Source organism: Podarcis bocagei (genome assembly GCF_964188305.1).
Source record: "Podarcis bocagei genome assembly, chromosome: 18".
NCBI lineage: Eukaryota > Metazoa > Chordata > Lepidosauria > Squamata > Lacertidae > Podarcis > Podarcis bocagei.
In genome coordinates, this window is record NC_138144.1 from 10,747,238 (window position 1) to 10,759,251 (window position 12,014).

At 48.0% G+C, this 12,014-nt stretch overlaps 1 protein-coding gene across 10 annotated transcripts in view; it reads right to left on the bottom strand.

The window, feature by feature from the left end:
* GATAD2A (GATA zinc finger domain containing 2A) overlaps positions 1-12,014 on the bottom strand; it is an 83,867-nt gene that overhangs the window by 19,617 nt on the left and 52,236 nt on the right. For all 10 annotated transcript variants that reach the window (XM_081177782.1, XM_081177777.1, XM_081177781.1 and 7 more), the window contains one exon: positions 9,316-9,593. In XM_081177782.1, coding sequence (XP_081033908.1) covers positions 9,316-9,584 — 269 coding nt within the window. In that variant the 5' untranslated portion in view covers positions 9,585-9,593. The remainder of the gene's footprint in view (positions 1-9,315; positions 9,594-12,014) is intronic.

Here is a 12,014-nt window from a genome sequence, read left to right on the forward strand (position 1 = left end):
TGCTCTGGTCAGACCTCACCTGGAGTACTGTGTCCAGTTCTGGGCACCACAATTCAAGAAGTACACTGACAAACTGGAACGTGTCCAGAGGAGGGCAACCAAAATGGTCAAAGGCCTGGAAACGATGCCTTATGAGGAACGGCTAAGGGAGCTGGGCATGTTTAGCCTGGAGAAGAGGAGGTTAAGGGGGGATATGATAGCCATGTTCAAATATATAAAAGGATGTCACATAGAGGAGGGAGAAAGGTTGTTTTCTGCTGCTCCAGAGAAGCGGACACGGAGCAATGGATCCAAACTACAAGAAAGAAGATTCCACCTAAACATTAGGAAGAACTTCCTGACAGTAAGAGCTGTTCGACAGTGGAATTTGCTGCCAAGGAGTGTGGTGGAGTCTCCTACTTTGGAGGTCTTTAAGCAGAGGCTTGACAACCATATGTCAGGAGTGCTCTGATGGTGTTTCCTGCTTGGCAGGGGGTTGGACTTGATGGCCCTTGTGGTCTCTTCCAACTCTATGATTCTAAGCTCTGGGGGCCTTCTGGTGCTTCCCTCACTGTGAGACACGAAGCTACAGGGAACCCTGTGGAATGCCGTCCCATCAGATGTCAAGGAAATAAGAATTATGATCATGATGTTTAATCTTACTGTTTATTAGTAGATTCTAATGAATTATTGAATATTGCTTTATTTGATATGTTGTTCATTTGAGTTATTGTGACTTGCTTGAGTTATTGATCAGATTGCTATTATTCATGTTTGATGCTTTATTATGTTTTTGCATATACTGGAAGCCGCCCAGAGTGCCTGGGGCAACCCAGTTTGATGGGCGGGGAACAAATAATAAAATTCTTGCTGTTGTAAATTAGCAGAACTTTCACCCCACTTGTAGCAAGTGGTCTCAAGGAGAGGTTTCTGCGGAGGCTGCAATACTTAGAAGAGTCTCTAGAGGGCAGCCTAATACAATTCAAAATGCATCATTCCTCCCAATGGGGACAAAAGGTGAAAGAGCGGTTATTCCCCTTCCCCATTTCTTAAGAACCACGCCAGATCTGTGGACCCGATAGGACCCCTTGCAATTAAACCTTAGCTCAATGGAGACCCACTAAACTTGAGAGGCTCAAGCCAGATAAAGCACGGCTTGTGAAAGAGCACACTTCTTTCCCTGCAAACATTACCCAAAGGGTCCTATTCCTTCTTAGAATCATAGTGTTGGAGGGGGTTCTAAGGGTCGTCTAGTCCAACCCCCTGCGATGCAGGAATATGTAGCTGCCCCTTATGGGGATCGAACCTGCAGCCTTGGCATTATCAGCACCAGGCTCTAACCAACGGTGGTCTCCAGGCTGACTTTCCCAAGTTGCAAGGTGGTTAGATTGGTCTCAGCTAGGGCCAGGGCCTTTTCAGTACTGGCCCCGACTTGGTGGAACGCTCTGTCCCAAGAGACTAGGGCCCTGAGGGAGTGACATCTTTCCGCAGGGCCTGCAGGACAGAGCTGTTCCGCCTGGCCTTTGGTTTGGACTCAGTCTGACCCTTATGCTTCCCTCCCTTTATGGTTTTGATCTATGGGCTAGTTTTAAAATGTGGCTGCATATTAAATTGCATTTTAACCTGTATTTTAAATTGGTTTTTTTCCCCTATTATGTTTTTACTGTGATTTTATTGGTGTTAGCCGCCCTGAGCCCGGCTCTTGCCCGGGAGAGTGGGGTATAAATACTTTTTCAAAATATTATTATTATTATTATTATTATTATTATTATTATTATTATTATTAAAAAGTAAAGGTAAAGGGATCCCTGTCCATTAGGTCCAGTCGCGTACGACTCTGGGGTTGCCACGCTCATCTCGCTTTACTGGCCGAGGGAGCCAGCATACAGCTTCCGGGTCATGTGGCCAGCATGACTAAGCCACTTCTGGCAAACCAGAGCAGCGCACGGAAGCGCCGTTTACCTTCCCACTCTTTATCTACTTGCACTTTGACGTGCTTTCAAACTGCTAGGTGGGCAGGAGCAGGGACCAAGCAATGGGAGCTCACCCTGTTGTGGGGATTCGAACTGCGACCTTCTGATTGGCAAGTCCTAGGCTTTGTGGTTTAACCCACAGCGCCACCCGCCCTCACTTCTTTCAGTAGACAATAAAACAAGCCCCTTGCTCAAGTACTCTCTCACAGGCCCTCTCTTTATTTTGATAAGCAGACCTGATTCCAGAGAAGAAGATAGATAGATAGATAAATAGATAAATAAATAAATAAATAAATAAATAAATAAATGGATGGATCTAAACACGGGACTTTTGCTGCAGACTCAACTTACGTTTCCACTCGCTTGTTTTTTGGTTTGCTTTTTTTAAACACCATTTAATGCATTTACATCCCACCTTTTTATCCAAGGAGCTCAATTCTTTCCTCACCCCTTATTCTACCCACAGAACAACCACCCTGTGAGGTAGGTTAGCCTGAGAAGCAGTGACTGATACCCAGTGAGATTCAGGGCTGAGTGAAGGGATTTGAACCCTGGCCTCCTAGCTCCTAGTCTGACAGTCTAGCCCAGGGTTTCCCCAACTTAGGCCTACAGCTGTTTTTGGACTACAACTCCCATCATCCCCGACCACTGGTCTTGCTAGCTAGGGATGATGGGAGTTGTAGTCCAAAAACAGCTGTAGGCCTAAGTTGGGGAAACCCTGGGCTAGCCACTACACCACACTGCAGAAGAGCTCTTTCAACAACCCTCAAGGAAACAAGCAAGCATTCCTGTTGTATCTGGCGGTCGTCATACTCTGAGCAGAGGAACCAAAACGCATGGACACAACTAACATTGTGCAATACAGAAAGGAGCCCTGCAGCTGAATAAGGCCAGAGGGCAGCCATCAGTTGGTTACAGTGTGGAGAACACCAAGGTTACAGGTTCAATCCCCATAAGGGATAGATGCATATTCCCGTATTGCAGGGGGTTGGACTAGTTGATCCTAGAGGGTCCCTTCCAACTCTGATCCTATACTAGTCCACCCTCTTGTCCTCACAGTAGTCAAATAGATGCCCTGAAGGGAATCCCACAAGCAGGACTACAGCACAACACCGACTCTCCCCAGTTACGACTCCCGGCAACCCATATTCAGAGGTATTTATTGCCTCTGACCATGGAGCCCATTCATTTCAATGGGTCTACTCAAAGTGGAACCAACTTAAGTGAAACTTCTTTCTTGCAGTTGATGCAGATACTGGCCAATGTACAGCCATACCTCATGTTATGTTCTTTCAGGTTACGTCCCGCGGAGACCCGGAAGAACCGGAAAGGGTTACTTCCGAGTTTCGCCGCTTGCGCATGCGCAGAAGTGCTAAATCGCGCTTCACACATGCGCACAAGTGCCAAATCGTGCTGCGCACCTGCACAGATACGGCGCTTCAGGTTGCGCTCTTTTCATGTTGCGAACGGGCCTCCGGAACGGATCCCGTTCACAACCAGAGATACCGCTGTACTCTTCCTTGAAAACTTTTCAGCTCCGGCTTGTGGCTTTTTAAAGTGTCAGGTTTTGCAGGAATGAACTCTTGAGGAAGAAAGCAGTTTCTACCAGGCCAATGCCAAGTTCAGCAAACGGGGCAGTCGTAGAGAGGGGACACAAACAGCTTACGATTTCAAACAATGAAAATAAGGCCCTCTCTTTGGGGGATACCTGGGATTGGGACGTCTGCAACATTCCAGCCCTGACTACAGAAGGGAATGTCCAGTCTTGATCACAGAATCATAGAATTGTAGAGTTGGAAGGGACCCCAAAGCCCATCTAGTCCAACCCCCTGCAAAGCAGGAATCTCAGCATCCTCTTCCTACAGAGGGCCCATTACACCAGCCTGCTTTCAACAAAGGAGAGCATGCGCCTATAGTCTTCCCTGCCACAAAATACTATCAAGCAGAGAGCTTCCCAAACCATTAGCTTCTGTTAAAAGCCCCAACACACCCACTCCTCCAATTTGCGAACTGTGCAAGATGTTTTCTCTGATCCTGAACCTCTGCTGCCTTGTGGGATGATGATGATGATATACCACCCTTCTTCTGAAGGTCTTTGGGAGAAGAAAAGGCTAAGGAATAAACCCTACGCAAATCCAGAGTGGAGTCCCTAAGGCGGTTGTGTGGCGCCTTGTCCGCCTCCTTCTGGCAACTCCTGCAGCCCAGCTGGTGCCCAACGTCTTGCTCTGATTTCCTTCTGACCCCCTCAGCGAGGCTGAGAGGGGGGTCTTGCTGTCTGGGCAGCCCAGGACCCCCAGACCCACGGCCCAGGCTTGCGCCCAGGGGGGAAGTCATTTCAGTGCTGCTAACACAGTGGGTTGACTTCACCCCTGGAGGCAGACTCCATTGCCTCTCGAGACAGATGGCAGCAGCGAGATGTAAATTCGGCCTGGGAAGTGGTCGGATTTTGGGTTCAGAAGCTCCTGGTTTGATGCCCAGCATTTCCAGACGCGGCTGAGAAAAAGAGACCTTGAATCTGAAACCCTGGAGAGTCGCTGGGGATCCTGAGCTGCACTCTTGCACAGAAAAAGAATCGGCCAAGTTTTAACCCCTTCTGCTACGTGCAAACTAAAAATCTCTGGCACACATCCACAACGCACACAGTCACCCTTGTATAATCAGTTATCACAGCATCATCATAAGACGGTGAACTCCCCCCCCTCCATGCCGCCAAAAAAGTCACATGATCCCATTGGTCATGTGGATTAAAAAAACCCAAAAAAAACAATTCCTTTCCACATCCTGGAAAAAGTCATGGCAACCAACCGGTCGGAACCGGTTTCGTGACACATTTGCTTTCATTTTGTGGAGTGGGAAGTTGTTGTTGGGGTGGAGGGAGGAAGGAAGGGAGGAGGAGGAAGAGGAGGAGACAGGTAGTGGAAAGAAAATGGAGGGGGTCGGAAGGAGGAAAAGTCTCTCTCAATCAGACACACACAGAAAAAAAGGGCAGGCAGGCGAAGGCGAAGAACCTTAAAAAACTTTCTGAAACCAGCTGAACTGTGAGATTCTGCAGAACCTGTTTTGTACACCTAACATTTTTTTTTTATTTCTGCATTTAACATTGTCATTCCTCCTGCTTCGTTTTAAGGCACTAATTTCATTGGCTAAGTTGCATCATTTTGCATACTATCTTTATATATTTATTGCAGCGACTACCAAACAGAAACTTTCTATTCTTATGGCAATACATATTATGATTATTATTTAGATTTGTATACATTCATTAAATTTATACATCGCCCTTCATCCAAAGATCGCAGAGGGTAGTTTACAACATAAAACCACAAAATGCATAACAAGCAAACCAATACTATATCATATTTGTAGGTGGGTTTCATCCTACTAAGAGTAGACCCATTAAGGAACTTAAGGCAGTTCATTCATTTCAATAGCTCTGCTCTCTTGCTAATGCTGGATATAACCCACAATCGTGTATGGATTTGTTTTCTGTATTGATTCACATTATTTTAGATTTTTCTTATTTTTTTTCTTTTTACTGCAGCATTTATTGTTCATGTGGGTATTTCTATTTTTAATATTATCATTATTTATTTTCAATTATTTATATGCCGCTTATTAACAACAGCCACCAAGCAGTGTATAATAAATTCAAAACAATGCAAATATCTATTATGATCATCATCAACAATTTTATATACCAAAAGGTCCTACAATGCAAATGATTTATTTTCAACAGTTTATGTACCACTCAATTACAACAGCAGTGGATAATAAACTCAAAACAATGCAAATAACTATTAGAATTACAGTGGTATCTCTAGTTGCGGACACGATCCATTCTGGGGTGCCGTTCGCACCCTGAAAAGTCCGCAACTTGAGCAGCGCTTCTGCGCAAGCGCGGAGCGCAATAGAGCGCTTCTGCACATGTGCAAAGCGTGCAGAACACTTCTGCGCAAGGTTTACCATGTTCGCAACCTGAAAAGCTGCAATGTGAAGCAAACACAGAAGAGACCCTGAGGGTCATGCAGTCAACCCCCTGCAACGCAGGAATACACAGCTGTCCGGGGATCAAACCTGCAACCTTGGCATTATCAGCACTGCACTCTAACCAACTGAGTTGTTATTATTTTCAACAATTTATATACCACTCAATTGCAGCAGCCTCTACGCAGCAGCGTATAATAAACTCAAAACAATGCAAACAACAGCAGCAGCTGAAAATGAAAATATCAGGGTATCCTTGTGAGCCTCTTTGGGTACAATGGTGGGAAATGTATGCAAATCTAGGAAGACACTGCAAGGAAAAACTGTGCACAAATTCACACACTTCTACTGCCCACAGCGCTTTTTAGGTAGGGCTTCCTCCCTTGTTCAAACGTCATCACATACGTTTACTTGGGAGCAAGCCTCCATCAGGTCCAGTGGAACTTATTCCCTCCAAAGATTAAAGTCCTTTTTCAGGGCGTTGGAGGAAGGATAATAGAATGGTTGCATTGAAAGGGACCCCTGTGGGTCATCTAGTCCAACCCCCTGCAACAGCTGTCCAGGCAGCTTTTCTTTCTTTTTACTGCAGCATTTATTGTTCATGTGGGTATTTCTATTTTTAATATTATCATCATCATCATTATCATTATTCATTTTCAACCATTTATGTACCACTTATTACAACAGCCCCTAAGCAGTGGATAATAAACTCAATACAACACAAAGAACTTCAGTCTGTCTGTCTGTCTGTCTGTCTGTCTGTCTGTCTGTCTATCCATCCATCCATCCATCCAAGCTGCTTCTCCTTCATGCTGTTGGAAAGTTGCCTTGCACAGAGCCCTGGCTTCATTCAGCTCAGCCTTCCCTCCCCTGCATTGTTCACTTGGCAGCAACTGCCCAAAGTTTTAGGGTGTGTGTGTGTGTGTGTGTGTCTTCCTCAGCCCCCACCTGGATATAAATCAGGAATTGAACCTGGGAGGTTTTGGGTACAAGGCAGATGCTCTAGCTCAGAGTTCAGGCTCCTGCCTTTAAAAGAGAAGAAGATTCTAGCCCTCATGGTTCTAGAACAGTGTTTCCCAAACTTGGGTCTCCAGCTGTTGTTGGACTACAATTCCCATCATCCTTGACCACTTGTCCTGCTAGCTAGGGATGATGGGACTCGTAGTCCAACAACAGCTGGAGACCCAAGTTTGGGAAACACTGATCTGGAATCTGAAATCATACAGGATGCAGAGTCAGACCACTAGCTCAGTATTAAAGAACAAAGAATGGCAAGTATTGTCTCCTACCTCGCCTACCTGGAGAACCTCGCCTACCTGGAGATGGCAGGGACTGGACATGGGACATTCTGAATGCAAAGCAGGTGCTCTGCCACGAGGCCTTCCTCTAAAAACGTTGCAAGGTTCCAGTCCCTATTGTTCTGGATACCCAGCAGGTTTGAATGTCCCTCCCAGGTGTGGACACACAGGAAGAGTCATGTGAGTGTGTGCCTGCAGTAACTTATCTTGGGGATGAAAGAAGTCTCTTTGGAATCCAGGAAAGTTTCTCCCCAACAGGAAGTAAAAAGAGCAGAAATAAATTCCATCTCTCCCACCCGCCTCCTCAAATAAAATAAAATATCTCAGAAGAACATCTTTGCAGAGTTTGAAATTGTGTGGTGAATAGTGCCTGTAGGGTGGGGTGTGGAGAACAAACGAACACACACACAGAGCTCATCAGCATAACCTGTCCTCCCGGAAGAGCTGGTAGGTCAAGGATCCTTGTTATCAATCCCAAATAAATCTTTTAAAATTCAGCACAGCCTTAAACACTACCAGGAGTCAGGTAGTTTTCCAAGAAGGGTGAAGAGGCACCTGGGCAGGATGGGGTAGTCAAAATTAAAATTAAAACGTGGACCCTCTCACATTTCCACCAATTGTGCCCACAAAATAAATTGCTCCAGGGTTAAGGGAAAGCAGAGCCTGAAAATGGCCTCCCCAGAATGCTTCTTGCTCATCACCAGCCTTGGAAAACACTTTTTATAGATGGCCGCTGAGTGTGTGTCTTTTGGCCAAAAGAAGGCATGCACTAACAAAGAGGACACCATGCCACTCGAGAAAAACTGCAAACTGCAGCCCAAAATAAACAACAACCGGCTTTTCACCTAAGACTGGGCCCAAGATTCTCCCACTGGTCTGCTTTAAGAACATAAGAGCAGGCAGAGGCAAACTCGGCCTTCCAGATGTTTTGGGACTACAACTCCCATCATCCCTAGCTAATGGAACCAGTGGTCAGGGATGGTGGGAACTGTAGTCTCAAAACATCTGGAGGGCTGAGTTTGCCTCTGCCTGAAGAAGAGCCTGCTAGATCAGGTCAATGGCCCATCTAGCCTCTTCTCACAGGAGCCAACCAGGTGCCTTTGGAAAATCTCAGGTAGGACCAGAGCGCAACTCTCCCCTCCAATGGCCAAGGATGATGGGGAGTTGAACATCTGGAGGGCCACAGAGACTCCCTGTCCCTGCTATGGAAGGAGGTCCCCTTGGTGTTTTCCTGAACTAAGATGTCACATTCCTTTTGCATGCAAGAGATGGAGGAGTGTGTTCGCCTAGACTAGGACCTTGAAAGACCTGCATCCCCCCAGGGGTTATAGAGAGTCAGACCCTTGGACCCATGAGCTCAGAACTGCCCACTCTGACTGGCAGTGGATCTCCAGGGCTTCAGGCAGGAGTCCCTGGAGATGCCGGGGATGGGCGAGAGCTGGGAGAATGCCTCCCTTCAGAAGAGCAGTTCACCCTGAGAAAGGAGAAATGCCTCTTCTTCGGCCAGGGACAGGGAAACCAGTGGCCTGCAGATCTCATGGGAGGAATGCCTCTTTTCAGAAGAGGAATTCTTTTCTGAGAAAGGGGATTGGCTCTTCTTGGATTAGGGATGGGAAAAACGTGCATCCTTCCAGGTGCTGTTGGGACACCCAAGGGTGGTATAATAATAATACAGTGGATGCTTGGCTTGCGAACATGATCCGTGCGGAATGCACGTTCACAACCCGCAGCAGCACGTTTGCACACGCGCGGGTTGCGATTCAGTGCTTCTGTGCATGCGCCAAAACCCGGAAGTAACCCGTTCCAGTACTTTCGGGTTTCAGCGGGTCCGTAACCCGAAAAAACACAACATGAAGTGCCTGTAACCTGAGGTATGACTGTAGTAGTAGTAGTAGTAGTTGTAATAATAATATACACTATCCATCTGGCTGGGTTTCCCCAGCCACTCTGGGTCGCTTCCAGCACATATAAAAACACAATAAAATGTCAAATATTAAAAACGTCCTGATACAGGGCTGCCTTCAGATGTCTTCCGCAAGCTGTGTAGTTCTTTATCTCCTTGACATCTACAGGCCACCTACCTTTTTGAGGTGCTCATGTCCACCGGCTCGTCTCCCGTCTGCACCTCCACTTTGATCGTGGCTTTCATCTCCCCTCCTTTTAACAGTCCCTGGACTCTCCCAGATGTGGGTTCACTCTTCACCTTGAGGTCTCCCCCTTCTGCGTTGGCCTCGGGGGCCCCCAGGAGCCCCTTGTCCATCTTCATCTTCTTGCAGTCCACGTCGTTCTGGGTGATCTCCCGCTCGAGGGCGCGCTTCTGACTTCGCGTCCGGCAAGCTTCTTCTGTCATTATGGTACTCTGATGGAGTGGGGAAGTAACACAAGGAAAGGAAAAGGGGAGGGAAGAGGAAGAGGAAGAAGGTAAATTCATCCACGCAACACAGATCAGAGTATCACAATGTTGTTGTTTTTTAATAATAGCAATAAAGAAGCAGCAGTCTGAACTAGCTGCTTAGAGAGTGCAAAAGTGGGTGCTCAGCTCTGTTTCAAGCAGAACTCACAACGCAATTCATGGGGAAATGGAAAAATGCGAAGTCAAAATGGGTTTTTGGAAATCAGGGGCAAGTTCACTGCAAGAAGATATGGAGACTCCCTACCCACAATTTTTTTAAAAAACCTGCTTAATTTTGCTTGCCTCCCCCTCCCCTTTAAAAACCTGCCCGTTACCCTGAACACCTGCTTCTCATGACTGAAAGTTTCCAAGTCCCTCCTGGCACATCCTGGGGTTTGGAAAAGGCCCTGTATTTTATTTTTTTAAGGTACAGAGAACATGCCTTTTACTGCTAAAGAGATTACAGGCTTTATTCCGCCACCGGCCCTAAAAGCCACCAGAGAGAATGTCTTAAAGGAGAAGGGCTGTGGGGGAGCCATTCTCTGCACCCCTCCCTCCCCACCGGAAGTGCTCAAAACTCGTGGAAGTAGTTGGGAGAGATTTGGGGGGCTTTTTTAAAAAAGTTTTTTAAAAAGTGGTGGTGGGGTGGAGGGTTGCATTTTGCCCCCACCCTGGGGGGGGGCGTGTGTTCCCTCTCCAACTGTACCTGCAAGAGAGGCACACACACACACACATGCACACACACACACCAAACCTCTTCTGATTTGGGGGTTGGCGTTGCGGGGGTGGGGAAGGGCAGGGAGCAAAGAGCTGAGTCAGTTTGTGATCCCATGACATCACTGGGTCCACACATGACCCTTTCCCAGGATTCAGTGGGAGAGACAAAGCACTTTCCAGAAAACCGGTCTGAACTGGTTCCAGACAACAAGGCTATGTGTTGTTAACCCCTCGCAGCAGAGAGAGCGCGAGAGCGGCTGCGGCCACCACCGTCCCTGCATCTGCTTGTGGGTGGGGTGGGGCTGGGGGGCTGCAGATGGGCATTCCAGAACACAGAGTCCCAGGGAATAAATGGGAAGGGGGTGGGGGAGACCACCCCACGGCGTGCTCTTAAAGGGGCAGCGCAGGTGGTGGTCAGCCGGCCGGGCTTGAGAGAGCCATTTTGGAGAAGCGGGGTGGGATGGGTGCCCGCAAAAGACAGATGTAGAAAAAAGGGGGGTGCGAAGTCAAGGACTAGGGGGTGTGCGATGAGCACCATGAGCCCAGCCCCCAGGAGGATCACCCAGCGGGGAGTTGGCAAAGAAAAAGCAACTTTTCTCCAAACCAGGAAGGTGGGGGGGGGGAGGTTTCCCAGGATGCATTGCACAGAAGGAAGAAACTTCCCCCTCCGTAAAAAAACAAGGTGGAGGCAGGAAAAGCAATGCTTTTGCCGCAGGTGGCCTGTCCCTGCAACGGAAAACCCTTCCAGACTTCACAGAGCCGAAGGAGCAGCGCATTTTGCAAACCACGAGGTCTAGGAAGCTGCTCTGTCAATTTGGGAGAGAGGCAGGATTCTCTGACATCCAGCCCGCTGCCACCGGCTGCCAGGGGTGCCAACCTGAATAAAATATTGAGGTGGGGGGGGGGGAGGTAAGCCCCACCCCACAGAATCGAGCACATGCTGCGGTGTACGCACACTGTTTGAATGGCAATGCCTATCAACTTTGGAGAGGGGCAGCCCCCAAATATGTTATGGGGGGCCCCAAGGGACCTTGGCCCCTAGGAACTGGCTCCCCCCTCCGCAGATGGTGTAGGGACTCCCCTCTCCCTGCAGGCAGCGTAGCCAATGGTTAGGAGCGGTGGCAGTCAGAGCCGAAGATCCAGGGGGGTTGCAAGTGCTCCCCATTCCCAAAGCTCACAATTTGTCTGCAGAATTTTGCACCCGAAGAGAGCTGTTGTTTGTTTGTTAAATTGGTACAACGCCCTGTCAGGGCGGTGGACAGCACAAAGATGCAGAACAGAAGCACAAAATGCGGCATGAATAAAGTTGTGTTTGTGTGTGTGTGTAAACACCTTGCACAACCGGATCCCAGCAGGACTTAAGGAGGAAGGAGAACTGGACCTACAGCTACGCTTGAAGTGCTCCTTCCTGGGGCAGGGAAGCCACAAAACTCCTTTCAATGGCCAAGGAGCCTTCCAACTCTGCAATTCTATGATTTAGTGGTTAGTCCAGCCTGCAAACTAAAGGAAGAAGAAAACCTCACAACCTTTGTCAGTTTCAGCCTAGCTACCTCTCTGCAATTCTCGACTCGCCACTTGCTTAACACCCGGCACCCCTTTTCCTGTCTGCCACAATAATGGGGGGCAGGCCCTTCTATCACTTAGGAGACAGGAAGCTGGGGTTGGTTTGTT